General features: G+C 36.1%; 1 protein-coding gene across 1 annotated transcript; it reads left to right on the top strand.

Moving 5' to 3' along the window:
• Positions 1–22: 22 nt before the first annotated feature.
• LOC136246824 (protein numb homolog) lies at positions 23–13752 on the top strand. Its single transcript, XM_066038396.1, has 8 exons — positions 23–390; positions 3327–3401; positions 4497–4568; positions 10121–10264; positions 11139–11231; positions 11924–12100; positions 12505–12591; positions 12871–13752. Exons 1-8 carry the CDS (start codon positions 250–252, stop codon positions 13600–13602), a joined length of 1521 nt encoding a protein of 506 aa, XP_065894468.1. The 5' UTR covers positions 23–249; the 3' UTR covers positions 13603–13752.
• Positions 13753–16803: the final 3051 nt, after the last annotated feature.

Raw genomic sequence — 16803 nt, forward strand, 5'->3', positions numbered from 1 at the left:
AATTATATGGCGCGTTCCCCTGGCTTCTTTTAACACAATTAATGCGTAAAGCGTGTGATCGAAGTATATGCGGATACGTGATATGCTGGGGCAAAGAAAGAAATCAAAGCAACCATCATCTGCATCTTGAGGTTTAAAGAAGGAATTCATTAATCTACCACAAAAGGGGTGTTAACCGCCATTCCACAAACAGTGACAAATATCTACCCACAAAGCATACACGAAGAGAGGCGTTTCACTGAAGAAATTATGAAAGCCGTCAAACGAAGGCTGAGCTATTCGCGGCGCCCAAGTGCAACAAATGTGACCATTTCGCCTAGCGCTTCAGCTCATCCGTGGGAAGAAGATCGAGAAAAAGTGTTGTCTGTTGGCGCGTCTTTCTCCGTGAAGGTATGTACTGCAGATTTTATATGTTTGCTGTATTTCGCTTGTATAAAATGCCTTGCAGTGTGAAAAAATGTTACGTTTTTAAACACGTGTGTATTTTCTAGTACAGTGTACACTAATGTTGCTAGGTTACTGAGCTGCATGCATTTGATCTTGACGTTGGCTCTATCATAGATTTGTCTAACTAGAATTGCTTATATGTAATTTGCCCCCTGCCATGCCCAGTTAGCCCACATACTATACAGTCCTACCAATGTGCCCACATGTACATGCCAGAACCATGCCTATTGTATTTGTACATGTATTTACACTTTACATTTTACCAAAAGTTGTCACATCAGTATCCACCTCATCAACAATACTCCAAGCAAACATTTAATTATATATTATTATTATTATGATCCTTTTTTCCTGCATGTATCAGCTGTGTTGTCTCCCAACATAAACCTATTTATATGACAAAAAGATGATGTCACTTTTTCAGAATTGTCTGTTTATCTGTAAATTCCCAACAATGTGTGATTCTTTCAGAATCGTGACTAAAACACTGAATGGACTTCATGGAAAACAGGCTAATAAAGCCTAATGCATGAATTTAGGTACCCCTAGTAACATTACTAAACTACATATAAATCTAAATGTAAAGAGTGGATGAACTGATTAAACCCTACACAAACTGTGAATAAAATGGTTGCAAGTGAATTTTTCACTGTATTAGTGCTACAGTAGCTTGTTTACAGCTGCAAAGTACACTTTTAATTCAGCAGAAAAGTAGTACTGTACAAGTTCCAAGACTAGCTTTAATTTAACTGCTGACCTTAATATCATGCTTCGAGATGGTGTTTAGAAGTTTATTCACTGCCACCGAGGCCCACTGGTATTGTTTTCGAGCAGATAATGTTGTTGACATTTTAAGGTATGTTTCTCCCATTCCGTTTGTGAGTCCATTTCCCAGTCTGTTCCATGTTTAGTAATGCAACACTTACTGTAAGGACTCCTTTGCAGTTATGACACATCTGTTACATGAATAACTACAAGTTTTAGGCAATTGCTGTTTAAATTGTTGACCAAAATTCTAGTAGAGCATATAGACTATCCTACATACCTGGTAGAAGTGTTTCTGTGTACCATTACATGGGTGTACATGGACACATGTGTACTGCACATGTATGCGTGTATTTTACTCCCTCAGAATATTCTGGATTCCATATCTAAAACTGCGATTGTCTCAATGATGATGCCTTAAATTTGTGATTGTTTATAATTATATAGTCGTTGTCCAGTGATTATAGCATACTAGGTACTTCATTCTATGTGTATGGTGCTTGTAAAAAACATGCCTATAATTATGTTTAAGTGCTTACAGTAAACAGTATTCTCAATTCTGGAGTTACATAGTATATATGTATGTATGCTGGGGTCTACTGTGCGACACTGAGATATAAACACCTGGGCCTGATGGGCTCATTTAACCACTGGTTCAAAACCACTTATAAGAATAAACACCAGCACTTACATCCTGATGAATACAGTACTTGTTCTAGCTAGCACTTCATTTGAACTGAATACCATAAGCAATTTTGGTAGTTTTTGTTTTTTATGTGATTTACATTTTGGTATACGCATGTACACTTACAGTATATACTTACGTGGGCAGAGTTATGTTGGCAACTTTGCCCATTCCACTACGGTACAAGTAGTGACAGCACTCACATATATAACCTTTGAAAATCTAATCAGTGGTGACATGATTCTCTGGCATCAATGCAGTCTATACATGGCAACTGTTGTTTGGATGCCATAGGGCATCAGAACTATAAGTGAAGTGATTCTGTGAGCTTTGCATGGGTTATATGTAAGCTAATTTCTCACATATCTTCTTAATGTATTTATAACCAGACAAAGTTAATAGGTTTCTTCGAACTAGCTGGAGCTGTATAATTTAGGTGCTTAATTCTAACCGATCTTTCTAGCAATTTACACCTTCATAACTGCATCATGCATTTCTTTACTTTTTGTTTTCAGTATTTGATGTCGTGACAATAGCTTTATATTTACGTACCTGTAAGTTTTCTTGGGGTTAATATTCACATGAAATGGGTCAATCGATCTTTACATAGTGTTTTCTTGTGGATGAAAATGTTGAAATGGTGATGTTTTAAAATTGCTAATCTTTGTTGATATGCTCCTTGTTTTTTTATTGTTATACAGTAGGTAAAATTTAAAAGTGAATGTTCTTACAATCTGGTGATTAAAAAATAGAAAAGATATAGCATTACTGGTGTAAAATCGTAGTTGAAGAAAATGCAGTAGTACACATCTACATACATGTATACACATAAACATGTTGCAAAGCTATGCACACATCTGCTAACCATGTACCATACTGTACCTGTATTCTTTCTGTTGCTGCTTTTGATGATCAAAACTTGAATAATTGTAAGTACCTATGTTTGCCAACAAGTTGCCCGTTTAGGTTACAATCATGGGTACAAAAGGCAAACAACAAACTACCTGTATGCAACGAGTGCCATGCACATGCAATTTGCTTTTGTTTTCTCTGTGCTAGTCAAACGCAGCTGTTTTGTACTGATTGCAGGCTGCCGTCAAATTACAGACAGTGTACATTTATGAGCATGTAAAAGCAAAGTATTAATTTTACCGATGCCATTCAATAGCTAATTTGATGTTGCTAGTTTTTCATATAAATTTTCAGATATTGCACTATAAAATCTTGGTAATAAAATATTTTGCTACAGTTGAGCTATACTGTATAAATGTATGTATAGCCATTATGGGCATTGGATGCTACTGTACAAACACTTACTGTAATCCCAGCCAGATACAATGTGGCACATCCTTACAGTTTGTTACTGTGATCCACAAGTGTTATGACCATATATGTATAATTAATATTATTTGCATTGCTTTTTTTTTAGTATTTGGCTTCCAAGGAAGTATCTCAGCCTCGGGGAGTGCGAGTTTGTGAAAATGCTGTCAAGGCAACACCATATGTACGTAAGCCTTGTACTCTTAGCATACATATGCTAGTAAATGGGTTGTATTTTTTTAAGTACACTGTATAAGTGCTTTGGTATGTTGTAATCGGCATTATACTAAACACCATGGTAATGCAGAAAGTACCAAATCAAAATCTTAAACAGCAATTCTCTATTTACTAGGGCTGCACTGGGATGAATATTGAAATTTATCTTCAAAGATTCACTAATAAAACGTTCAAACATTCGAAGCTTCGGTGTTAGCTTTCAAGTTACAGGTTTTCTTGTATGTATTTATCCACATCCTTTTAAAGTTTTATCTTCCTAATCCTATTTTATATGTTTGTAAGCATTTGGAGTGCATAGCAGCAGTAGTGAATGATACGATCAATCAAATGCAAATGAGCATGTCCACTACACTACAATAATGCACAGGTAAACACCAACTAATGGCTAAAATGACATTTTCCATACATTATCTATCACCTTATAAGGTGTTTTAAGGCTACAACTATGGTAGCAATCTAAACTGTAAATCTGCGATGGTTCAAAAGTGGGCGTGGCACACGAAGATTGATCATAAAGAGACAAGCATCAATTCCGAAGGATGAATAAGCAGCTGCAATAAAGATAACGATGTTTCTATGGTTGCATTACAAAGCTTCAAAGAATACTTTTATAATTCAAAGTTTACTTAACCTTCGAACCCACGAAACATTCGAAGTTTTGTCCCAGCCCTACCCTATACTATAGCTGATAATGGCTGTTGATTTTTGTTATGATTCAGTCACTTCCTAAAATCTTTACTGAACTTTTATACCATTTATACAATTAGAAACTATTTACGTAACTGGTTTTTGACTACACTGTATGCTTTGCCAGTTTTTCATACAGTACATACAGTACACGTATATACATGTCCATATGTATAGTACCAATATGGTACATATAAGTACTAGAAACACACTAGTGCATACTGTACTCTGCTTTGCAGCACTTAATTGCACCTGTATGTGCTCCTGTATGTGCTCCTGTATGTACAATGTTATATATATACAGTATATAGGGAGTGATGTACAAAGTGTATGTATGTTTCATTTTTCAATGTAGCGAAAGGGAAAAAAGAAAATGACACTTACCATTTCTAAGGGTGGAATTAGAATTGTGGATGATACCACCAAGGTTTGTGTGTATAACTGTACACTATATCTACAGATATCACATGTACAATGTATCTTGCACAGTGTACTAAATGTGCACAGTGCACACTCTGCTGTGTTATAAGTAACAGTTAAAATTCACCAGCTGTCCTAATCACGAGAAAAATTTTGTACACAGTTGTTACATGTACTTACAAGTATGTGGCTTTGTGTAAACCTGATCATTGCAGCACTTACAGTGGAAATTTCAGATGGAAAATAGTGTGGTAAAAGCAAGCCTAGGCTATAGTTCTTCAGGCACAGCAAACACTTTAACCTAAACCCAGAAAACTGGATTTAAACTTAGTAAATATGCATTCCTTGCACAAAGTGCTGTAACTTTCGAAGTGACCATCCTATGGCTACGGAATTTACGTCATTCTACTTGTGATGTATTAACAAGGAGTAAAATGATACCTAGGGTTTTACCCTAACGCTAAAATGGTGAAGCCAAAACTAGACATGAAAATAACTTTTCGGTAAGGAAACACGCAAACCCCTTACTTACCTTTATAAAATGGTTGATAACTCGATGGTACAGTAGTTGCTCCTATCACCTTGCATTAACTTACATTCAATTTGGCATTAAATTTTCTATCCAGCCATATACTCTGTATGACTCACGTGAGTAAACCCACAATTGAAATTAAACATGTGGCAAGAATTTTGAAACACAGAGATGCCACTTGTCCCTGTTCATTACTTCATAACAAGTAAGCCACTGCAGTTACAGTGTTTATCTAACCTTCTCCAAGTAGCCCAGTGAACACACTTTTACTTGATCTGTATTTGTAGGTTGTAAGAATTTAACTACCCCACCTAGTGTTGCCATGCATGCCCAACAGTTGATAGAATCCACACAAAACAGCCAAGCTATAAAAGGGTGCAGCCTTCAAAAGCCTGGGTGAGAAAAGACAAAGGTAGTGTTCAATGTTCAGTAACAGCAAGAGTTCATAATATATATATATATATATATATATATATATATATATTATGAACTCTTGGTAACAGCCATTACTAATTTATCATCATTGCATCCATTTCTTGGCTGCCACTTTTAATTTCACAACTTTTTCATCCAGGCTTTGAATTCCTTTTTATAACTTTTCTGTTTTTCTGTGGATTTCACTTCTATTTTAAGGCTTTAGGTAAATTTTTTCCCACAATTACACTATATACAGACACAATGATTGAATATTGGTAAATGTAACTAATCTTATCACCCATGACAGCAGATTTGAATTTTTTTGCCAAGAACACAAGGCTATATGAAAAAAAACATAATAGAGCACTCTTTTTATGACTTCTAATAGAACCCACTTATTAGAATTCTATCGGTAGGTCTATAACATTTTAAAACACTTACTGATAAGCAGAATTTTCGTTTGAGAAGTAGGGCTGAGCAATAGTATCGATAGTGCGATATATCATGATAGTAAATCACTATCGTTATCGTGATAGTTATGGTAAGCTCAGATCTGCATTAAAATGGTATTAACAACCCTTTTACAGCAGCTTTCTTACAAAGGAGTGGCCTGTAAAAGCTTTTCCAAAAGTCCATATTCATCAGCCGCCCACGCAGTTAATTAACAAATGTCCTGTGCATGCAAAATAACTCTCTATATGACTGCAAATCATAGCTATACAATTAAGACTTTGTTAAGAGCAAAGTGTTTCATAAACTATCGGGACAGTATTCACTATCGTGATATTTAATGAGTAACTATCGTGACAGATAAATAAATAATAGACAGTAAAATTTTTGCTATCGTTCAGCACTATTGAAAAGTAGAAAGTCAGATGAACAGCCAAGGTAGCAGTGGCTCAGTAGTTAAGGATCTGGATGTTACAGTAGGTACGGAGGTCCCTGGTTCTAACCAGTAACCATGTTTGTGCACATTTTACCCTCTGTTAGAGTATCTCAACCCCACAATTTATACTTTTTGATTTTTGCTTCATATGTAACTCCATTGATTTCAAACCATTAAAAAGGCACTTCATCAGCCTTCAAAGTTCAAGGCAATCAAGTTACATGTTTGCGATTTGTAGCAACTTTTGCAAAGCTTACAAAAAGATATTATACCCCTTCAGTTTCAATGAGAAAAAATCTAAATGTTGAACTCCCATACTGTACATGCAGTACAGTATGTCGCGAATGGCTGGTATGAAATTAAGCTGTGTCCTTTATATAAATCTCATGCATCATTATGTGAACATACATGTATGGTAACACTGCATATGTAAACTGCATGTGGTATTTTGCCCAGAAATCATCAGTTCAGTCAGATTCTGTTTGTTGTTTAGTAGTAGAGTGGCTAAGCAACAAATTTTGATGAAATTGTTCACTTTGCGATAAAAACACCAAATTTTCTGTGGAAGTTGAACAAGATATACTAAATCATTTGAGATACAGTGCCACGTCAAAATTATTGCCTTAGGGCATGTTTTGAAACTTTTAAACTAGGTTATAAGCCCATTTCTAGCTGGCCAGGAAACCATACAAGTGTAGTCAAAAATCTTTGTTTTTACTTAAATAGCATGAATGTATCTCAAATTTACAGAAAATGTTTCAAAATGTCATTTTGGAACACTTCTAATGGAGCCAATATTTCAGTGTTAAAAGTACAGGTACAATCCAATAGAAATAGTACATTGGACATCTATGGCTTCATATACCATGACCCTCCATGCTTCTTAAAATTGCAAGCTAATGACCTGGATGGACACCTCGCTTTTGTATATGACCAGCCCTTGCTCGTCATTCAGATGCAAAGTTTCAGTATAGTACTATTTAGCCAGCTCAGAGCATTTTATGGCTTCCCCGATACATTTTCTACTGGTTTTACTTTTCAGGTTCTTTGAGCATGATATGATTGGTAATTTTAATGGCACCGTATCTAATATGAAATAGTATGAATTAAGCAAATGTTGTGCCAAGTTTGGTGTTTTATCAAAAAGTGAACGATTTTTTTCACTTAGCCGCTCTACTATAGTGTTTGTGTGCAGTTTACATGTAGCATGCAGCATGTACGTATTTTGAATGCCCATACAGGATCATTACAATAATCACATACCCCAGATGAAATCATTGTTGACCATAGGTGAATGTAGTACCAAAGTCCTCTGGCTGAAGTGTACAACCACATTTTTGCCTGTTGCATATCATCACAGTAACTGAGGGCAGTCGTAATTGGGAACCTAGGCTGGTCATCATACAATACGATAGTACTGTATAGTAGGGACCACAAAAGAGTAGGCGTGGCCCACAAAATAACATCACCCAAAAACTAGCCTCAATTTCCCCTGACGATGATGAGGTAGTATTGGTTCACAAACCAGCTACTTTTGAATGCCCATACAGGGTCATTACAATAATCACATACCCCAGATGAAATCATTGTTGACCATAGATGAATGTAGTACCAAAGTCCTCTGGCTGAAGTGTACAACCACATTTTTGCCTGTTGCATATCATCACAGTAACCGAGGGCAGTCGTAATTGGGAACCTAGGCTGGTCATCATACAATACGATAGTACTGTATAGTAGGGACCACAAAAGAGTAGGTGTGGCCCACAAAATAACATCACCCAAAAACTAGCCTCAATTTTCCCTGACGATGATGAGGTAGTATTGGTTAGGTAAACCTAAGCTAAAACAAGCTTTGAACTCAACCCAAAATGCTTTCAATAAGTTGCTACGGGATTTTTTTTTTATTTTTTTAAAAACAACTATTTAACAGAATTTTTGAGTGACTGACTGACTGACTGACTGACCGAGTAACTGACTGATTCCTTCAGACAAGCATAACTCGATAATGGCTAAGGCTAGTCTTGATTTTTTCACTATTCGACGTCATTTCAACCCAAGAGGTGCCTTTTGGCATACCACAGTACATACAATGCATTCTTCATGGACTTACCAGTGTCCTCCTTTGTGTCCCATCATCTTTACTGACAGCGAAAAGTGTCGATTTGGTGGTAGCATGTGATGGCTTGCCTTTGTAACAGAAATCATCCGTATTTTTCATAGTGGCTATTTTGATTGCAGAGGTGTTTTTCAAAAAGTTCTTGATTCGTACTGCTGTGTAACAGGTTGAACATAGCCGACAACGAAGCGTAATGGATACTTCGATTTTTAGACGATAATTGATAACTGGGGCACATGGCACCATTTCTTTCTTTCAGTATGCAAAGATTGCAGAGGTGCTTTTCAAACAGTTCTTGATTTGAAATGCTGTGTAATGAATGGGTTGAACATACAGTAGCTGACAACGGAGTGTAATGGATATATCACTTTTCAGACAATAAATGATATAGCTGGGGTGTGCGCTGCCATTTTAGATGCAGTATGCAGCAGCTATAGTAATTATTATATACGAAAAAAATTAGCAAACAAGTACACAAAAAATTGGGATTTTCAACTAGAGTAGGGACCATAGCACATTGATAAAAAGTACTGAAACAAGCTGGAGTATTAAATCACAGTAAAACAATAAAAAAAGTGTTGTATGCCTACTGTGCTGCACAGTAGGGATTGATATAGATGTAAACTTTGGTGAGGGTAAACTATGGTGAATAGCCAGCTAAATTGCATTTGGCAAAATAAACTTTGGCGAATTCGATTTGTTTTTAGCTATGAAGATGCCAATCTCAGCTGCTACGAGTAATTGGCAGGTTAAAACTTTGACAAATTTGTAGTGAATCACCAAATTCGCCAAAGTTTCTCTCTATACGGTAACACTTCTTATTGCTTTACTGTGATTTAATGTCTTGGATGTGGACTACTCCAACTTGTTTCAGTACTATTTATCGATGTGATGTGGTCCCTACTCTAGTTGAAAATTATTTTTTTGTGTACTTGTCAATTTTAAACTTTGCATCACCACTTGTGAACTTTGATACAAAGTTACTTTACAGTTCTTGTTGGGGTTATTTTTGTTAACCTTCTAGTTGTACAGTGTAGGTCCAGTGCTTGTAACTAAAGGTCAAGGTACTCTAATAGAGCAGCCAGTCACCACAAACATTTGTACTAAATGTCTCTTAAAAGCTACAGTTACTTACACTGTAACTTACCAGTAACAATACAGTCTGTCAGAGCTTCTGCATACATATTGCAATGGGGCATGTTCCCAAACTCTCAAAACAGTGTCTGTATTGTGTGTGTTTCAAACTCTGTCGTATAATATTCATTACTACAGTTGACCTGGCCTGCTCCACTGTGTCTTCTGAGTCATTTACACTCAACATAGACACCTACTGTACTGTATAGTCTTCAAAACATATTTGAAGTGATTTATGCACCCTAGCTGTTTGGATAAATCTGGCTGTATATTGAGTGTATATTAACACTATAGCTAGTGAACTTTTACCATAACTGCACTGTAGTCTTCCCCTTAGGATCTGCCTCTGAATAGTACTATAGACTGGTGTAATGCTTGTACAGTTTTGTCCTGTGCTACGTATAACTGCTCTATACTATACAGTATGTACAGTACTTTAAAGTATCAATGTTTTGCTGTTGTGTTGTTGTTTAGATGTTAGCAGTGGATCAACCAATTAACAAGATATCGTTTTGTTCCCCTGATCCTAACAATCCTAGGATATTTTCATACATAGCTCGTGACGGAGTTACACGGAGATGGATGTGCCATGTGTTTGTAGCAGTGAAAGGTTTAACGGTAAGTAAGTATTGTACGGTACTGCTCAAGCGTTTTGTCACACTCGCTTGCGAGTAATTATAAAACTTGCTAATTAAAGGGCATGGCACCCGTTTCCTTCTTGAATATTCATCCTGTTTCGTATGGATGAATACTTGTAAAAGAAATGGGTGCCACGCCCTTTAGTTAGTTTTTTTTAAATCACTCGCCCATCGAGTGTGACGTTACATTTGAGCGGTACCGTACTTGCTATAAAACAGGATACTGTTTTTGTTGTTGATGGCCAATCCTAATGGTAGCGCAACACTACCCATAGTAAAGCCATATCCTCCCAAATTCTCTTTGACCCACACAGCTTGCCACTTGCAAACAAGGTGGAATCTTTGAGAGAACTACAGTATCATCTCTGCCAGTCAATGGTCATGTAACATATATATGTAGTACACTGGTATCCATCCCCAGAGAAGATACGGCACACTCACGTATGCTAATAGGATTTGTATAGAGTAATTTGAAAGGCTACTTTAGGAGTGTAATGTAATGGTACAGTGAACCCAACTGAATCTTGTTGGCATACACGGTGAGTAGAGATGTTACACGTGATGAAGTGCTTACCACAAATAAACCATGTTACTAAAATTATCAATTTCTTACAATTGTCTTGTCAATACAGTTGAAGATCATCTTCCGGTTACAACATTATATGTAGAATTTAACTCTCCAAATACACCTATATGTATGCGTCCACTTATGAGTTTTCCATATCTGTATCAAAACTCTGGAGTACATGTCACATATTGTACATAACATGTGACATGCTGCTACACAAACAATGTACACATTGTCATGAAACATATGTACATATGGATAAGCTTTTCATATTATCTTTCACCAGGGAGAAAGGTTAAGTCATGCTTTGGGATGTGCATTTGCTGCTTGCTTAAGAGAAAAGGAGAAAAACCAAGAAAGAAGTGCAAAAAAAGCAGAAGTAAGTAAAATTGGACATACAGCACATGCAGTCCCTGTGTGTATAAATACTAGAAATACTGTGCTACATGTAAATTTGTCTTGGGGATTATCCATTTCTCTTAGTACTTTTGCAAGAGTACAGAGAGTACACAAGAGAGAGAATAAATTCACCTGTATACACGCTTAAAATTTATTTTTGGCTTATTAATTAGGTTAATTACTGCATGTTCAATTTGAGAATCTCAAAAAAATTTAACTTAGCTTGGCTTATCTGCTGAGAAATCACTTATGGTGTATCATTGGCTCATATCATTTTACAAAATGACAATATAAGGATCACAGCATAATGGGATAACTATTAAACTGTAAACTGACGGTTTTAATTTAACAATTACACTCCTGTATACTTCCTCTAGTCTTTACTTGTATCTGGACCTCGTAATAAAGTGACTACTCAGTTAGAATGTTTTGTTGTTTCTTAACTGAAACACAAATATGCACCCAGTAATTGGTTCAGCAACTTCTTATTAGTACTGCTGCAATATCAATGCTGCTGAATGATGTTGACTTTGCTACAGGGTATGTGTGTGACCATTTACAATTATTATACCTGAAACATTATGTGAACATTAAAAAGCATTATTTCCAAACTTTTTAATGTAAAAATGTATTTTGGTGTTTTCACATTGCCCTAAATGTTTAATGTCGTAGGAAAGCACAACTGTACAGTTGGAAAATGTACATACGGATACATCCCAACAGCAGAACGTTGATTGGTTACGCAAACAACACATGATGAGACGGCAGATGTCCTCATCTCCTTCTCCACCACACTCGTCTACCAGTTCTTCTCCAGAATTCCAGACCCGAACTGTGCAAGGATGGCAGGTACTGTATCATACAGTGTGTTGTGTTGTGTATGTCTGTGTGTAAACTGTACATTCAATTCACTTGTTGTGTTGTGTAAACGTACATCACTTGAGTACAGTAGAATTAGCACTTACCAACCAATTACTAACCACAACTCTAGCTGAATTGTTGTGCAGGTACTCCTTGTACCTGAGTAATTACAACACAGAAATCAAATCCAAAGTGTAATGTGTCATATGGCTTCTTCATTTGACTAAATAATGTTCTACAGTCCATATTAGGAATGGTAACAGTAAACAACTACAGTGCCATAATGGCAGTGAACTATGCATACATCTTTGACTTGTAAGAAGCTGTATACATTGTAAGAAGCTGTATACATTTTGCTCTCCAATGTTGCAAGAAATTTTATCCTATTTTAGGAGAAGGATGATACTATTTCTTTTGAAGAAGAGCTGGACAACATTTTACATTACACCACAGCTCAACAGACAACCCAGTCTTTATCTGTAAGTTTTATTCAACATATTTTAGTCTATGTTAAATAAAGTACAGGCAGGTACTGTACAAGTACCATAAAGTGCCGTTAGATGGCTCTAATAACCTCTTGCTATATACTGGCTATATACTTCTGCCTTAATGTCATTGACTATTTGCTGCATTACATAGTTTAAGTGTTATCAGTACTTGTCATGTGCTGTACCTTCATTTTAATTTTCAGCTATAAAATTTCACTATACATTCATTTTCATTGAAATGCTCTATTTTAATTTACTGTGTGTTTGTAGGTTTCTCCATCACCAACCTTGGAATCAGGCAGTGACCAAGTTGACTTTGACACCATAAAAATGGGTCTGTCATCTCAACTCAAGGGATCGATGAGTGATTCATTTCTTCTTAATGACTCAAGAACACATGCATCAAGTCAAGATGCAGCAGCATCATCAAATAAGCAACACTCTAATAAACGATCATCTGTTATTGCTACAAATGATCCATGGCAAAGTGTACCACAAACTACCACTAAGAAAGTTCGGGATAATAATTTACTGCCAAATTCCTCACCAACGGACCCATGGGCTTTCACTAATGCTACACTATCTAGTAATGTAAGAGAAGGGACTGAAAATCAGGTAGTCATTGATCCTTGGTCCTCGTTTGTCAAGCGTAGTAGTGTTGCTGCCAAATTACCCTCCACCAACCCATGGGCCAATGATGTTGGTAATGTTGATATTGTTCAGTCTATTGCACCTGCAAGCATTGCCAATGGAAGTTTGGATATCAAGTCAGCAATGTCGAAAGAGCTTAATTTATTCGATCCTTTGAATGCCAGCCAAAATGAAGCCACTAGTAGTACACAAAAAAGCCAAGATTCCTCTGATCTTTTTGGAAACTGGGACACAGCTGTTAGACAAATGTATCAGTCTTCTTCATACAATTCTGCACAAAGACACAGTAACCCATGGTCACAAAACCAGGCTGCACCCACTGGAACATTTGTTACACCAAGCTTAATATAATATACCTTATATCCCATTAAACAACATTGTTAACTTACCAGCTGGACAATGCACATTGTTTTGTTTGTTGTTTTCCAATAGTATATACTTGTCAGTATTAGTGCAGTGTTGTATACACAATCTATTATTTATTTACCTTATTTTAATGGATGCAATTGTTGTACTAGGGTGCCTGTTGTATAAAAAGTATGTATCTCAAGTCAGCCAAGGGGTGTACAGCTACAGGCTGTAGCTAGACCAATAAGAGATGAGGTCATTTTGTTTACTGTTAAGTAAAAAGCTAGATTGTTAAGAGGTGTGGTCTCCATACTCTATTGTTAGGGACCCGCCGATTATGCTGGCATAATTATGAGCATAATAGGTGCCTGAAAGCATTGAGCATAATGCTAGCATAATAAGCAGAATATTTGTATAATAGTATGAATTCTTGCTTATCAAAATAGCTATCACGGAAAGATCGATATACTCTAATAGAACAGTCAGTAACTCTAATAGAACAATCACATAGCTGACTGTTCTATTAGAGTATATCGATCTTTCCTGTGATATGCATTTTGACAAGTAAGTTTGTGCTTCAGCCACTTGTTATTTATCCATAAACTGGAAATTATTAGCAGAGCATGAGAACTGAGGCATAAATAATTGGGCATAATTTGAGCATAATAGGTAAGTACTGAGCATAAATTTAAGCATAATAGGTAAATATTTGAGCAGTGCAGCATAGCATGATAGACAAAATTATGAGCATAATCGGCGGGTCCCTATCTATTGTCAACTTGGATCTCAATTTGATGGGTATGGTTATGAACCTATTGCAAAAAAAGATCCCAATTGCAAAGTTGCAGATATCTAGCCAGTATACCTCTTATAGTAGCACCAGGACTGAAGCACAAATTCAGCTCGGAAATTATTCTGTGGTGTATTAATGTGCTGCTGAAAGTAAGTGTTGATATGGAAAATCAACACCTTGATATGGTTTCGTTGGATGAAGAACACAAGCAGCCTGATTGAAGATAAAAAGACAAGGCACAGAGGACTTACACTTGTGGGAACCTCAAAAAGTGCATCCCGCTGGTGAGTTTGTTATTGTGGCATAAAATAGTAGCCGTATGCTGCTTTGTTTGGCCTCTACACTTGTGCTGTGGTCAGTGAGTGAAGCTATAAAAGTTTTGGCGATTTTTAAAAAATGTTATATTTGGCCACCTGTAAATGTTTTGTTATATTTAATCATACAGTACAATAGTACTGTATAGTAGGGACCACAAATTGGAGTAGGCGTGGCCCAAAGGATAACAATTAATGAGTTGAACATAGCTGACAATGAAGTGTAATGGATACTTCACTTTTTAGGCAATGACTGATAGCTGGGGGTACACGGCACCATTTCTTTCTTTTGATGTGGTATGCATGGGTTCACCAGTCATAATGATTCTATTTTACAAGTTAACAATCAAATCCACAAAAAAAATTAGAATTTTTAACTAGAGTAGGGACCATAACACATTGATAAAAAGTACTGATACAAGCTGGAGTAGTGCACAATATTAAATCACAGTAAAACAATAAGAAGTGTTATATATATATCCCTACTGTGCTCAAGATACCATAACGGAAATGCACAGTAGGGATATAACACTTCTTATTGTTTTACTGTAATCAAATATCTTGCAGTACTCCAGCTTGTTTCAGTACGTTTTATCGACGTAGTATGGTCCCTACTCTAGTTGAAAATTCCATTTTTTTTGTGTACTTGTATATAATATGGACTAGTACTATTCCATAAAGGCAATTTTAAGATGTCTCTAGGATACTTTTCAAAAGCAGAATTTTTGGGGCGATCTTTACTAACAGTGTCGGTACTACCATACCGTTTGATATAAAATTTTCACAAAGGAAACTAGCTGGGAGTGACAATAATAGGAACAGGAAGCTCACTTGCACACCTTGTTTGTAATGAACAATTAAAAGTATAAGGTTAAATCCAGTAATACCTCTTCTATGTGACTGACATGTACAGTAGATAGGAACTATATATTCAATTTAATTGTCAAATTTTGTAATAATGGGCAAAATGAAGAGTAAAAACTCTTCCATTATGTACTCTTGGTAATACTTCTTGCACATAAAAATGCTAATATGAAAACATTTTAACATGTGTATTATATCCACGTTATACCATGCATGCCTGAATTGACATGTTGAAAGAAATTGATAACTCACAGTAGTTTTGCACTTGTCCTATTGAATCCATTGTTAAGCTTCATGTGCCTGTTGGAATTTTGCTGCTGCCATCAATGCTAGGCACTAGACTTTTGACTGCTAACATTGTAATTATCATGCACCCCAAATTGAGATCTAGCAATTGCATATGTATGAACCTTTAATTTGATAGGGTGCCAGAGCACCTGTAGATAATAATACACCAGTTATTTCCCTAGCTACTTTGTCAGGATTATTGCTTATATGTTCTTATTGAATGTATCATGTTCATGGGTAGTACTATGTACATTGAGTAAACAGCTACTGCAACAGGGCATCTACCGTCAGTGCCCCACTGGATGTTTCCACCAAACTCTAATGGTTGGAGTAAACTTTGGAATAGAGTTGTTTCACTTATATTTAGAGCAAGGGTGCTGCTATACAAAATATTTAAAAATTTATTACATGAAACATTAATGACATTCTAACAGAACAGTCACAAGTTAAACTGCAGCTAGCTGTACTACAACAAAAAAAATAAATAAATTGGTATTTAAAATTTTAAAACATAAAGTATAGTGATCTATGCTGAAGTCCCTGCTTTGGCATTAAACAAAAATAATTGATTTAGCTAAAAATATGCGAAAGTAGAGACTTTCCCACCGAGCTATGTTGTAATACCATCATTCATCTCTTGTTTCACTACTTTTTTGATTGCATAGATCCCTACTTCATTCAATTTCTACAATACTAGTACAATCAAGGGCGTAGTCAGAAAACTCTAGAAGGCAAAGCAAACCTGACTGCTCTATTAGAGTATCTTGATTTGTAGCAGTACTAAAATAATTTCAGTATCCTAACTTTTACTGAGACAACTGCCTTGATTACCATCAATGGTACACTGACAATATGCATGTATCACAAATGCAAATTAAGTGTGTACATTCCCAAATGGTATGACTTTTGTACTTGTATTGCAGATATTTTATCCAATCAGTAACT

The sequence above is a fragment of the Dysidea avara genome, chromosome 2 (genome assembly GCF_963678975.1).
Source record: "Dysidea avara chromosome 2, odDysAvar1.4, whole genome shotgun sequence".
NCBI classification, from domain to species: Eukaryota; Metazoa; Porifera; class Demospongiae; order Dictyoceratida; family Dysideidae; genus Dysidea; species Dysidea avara.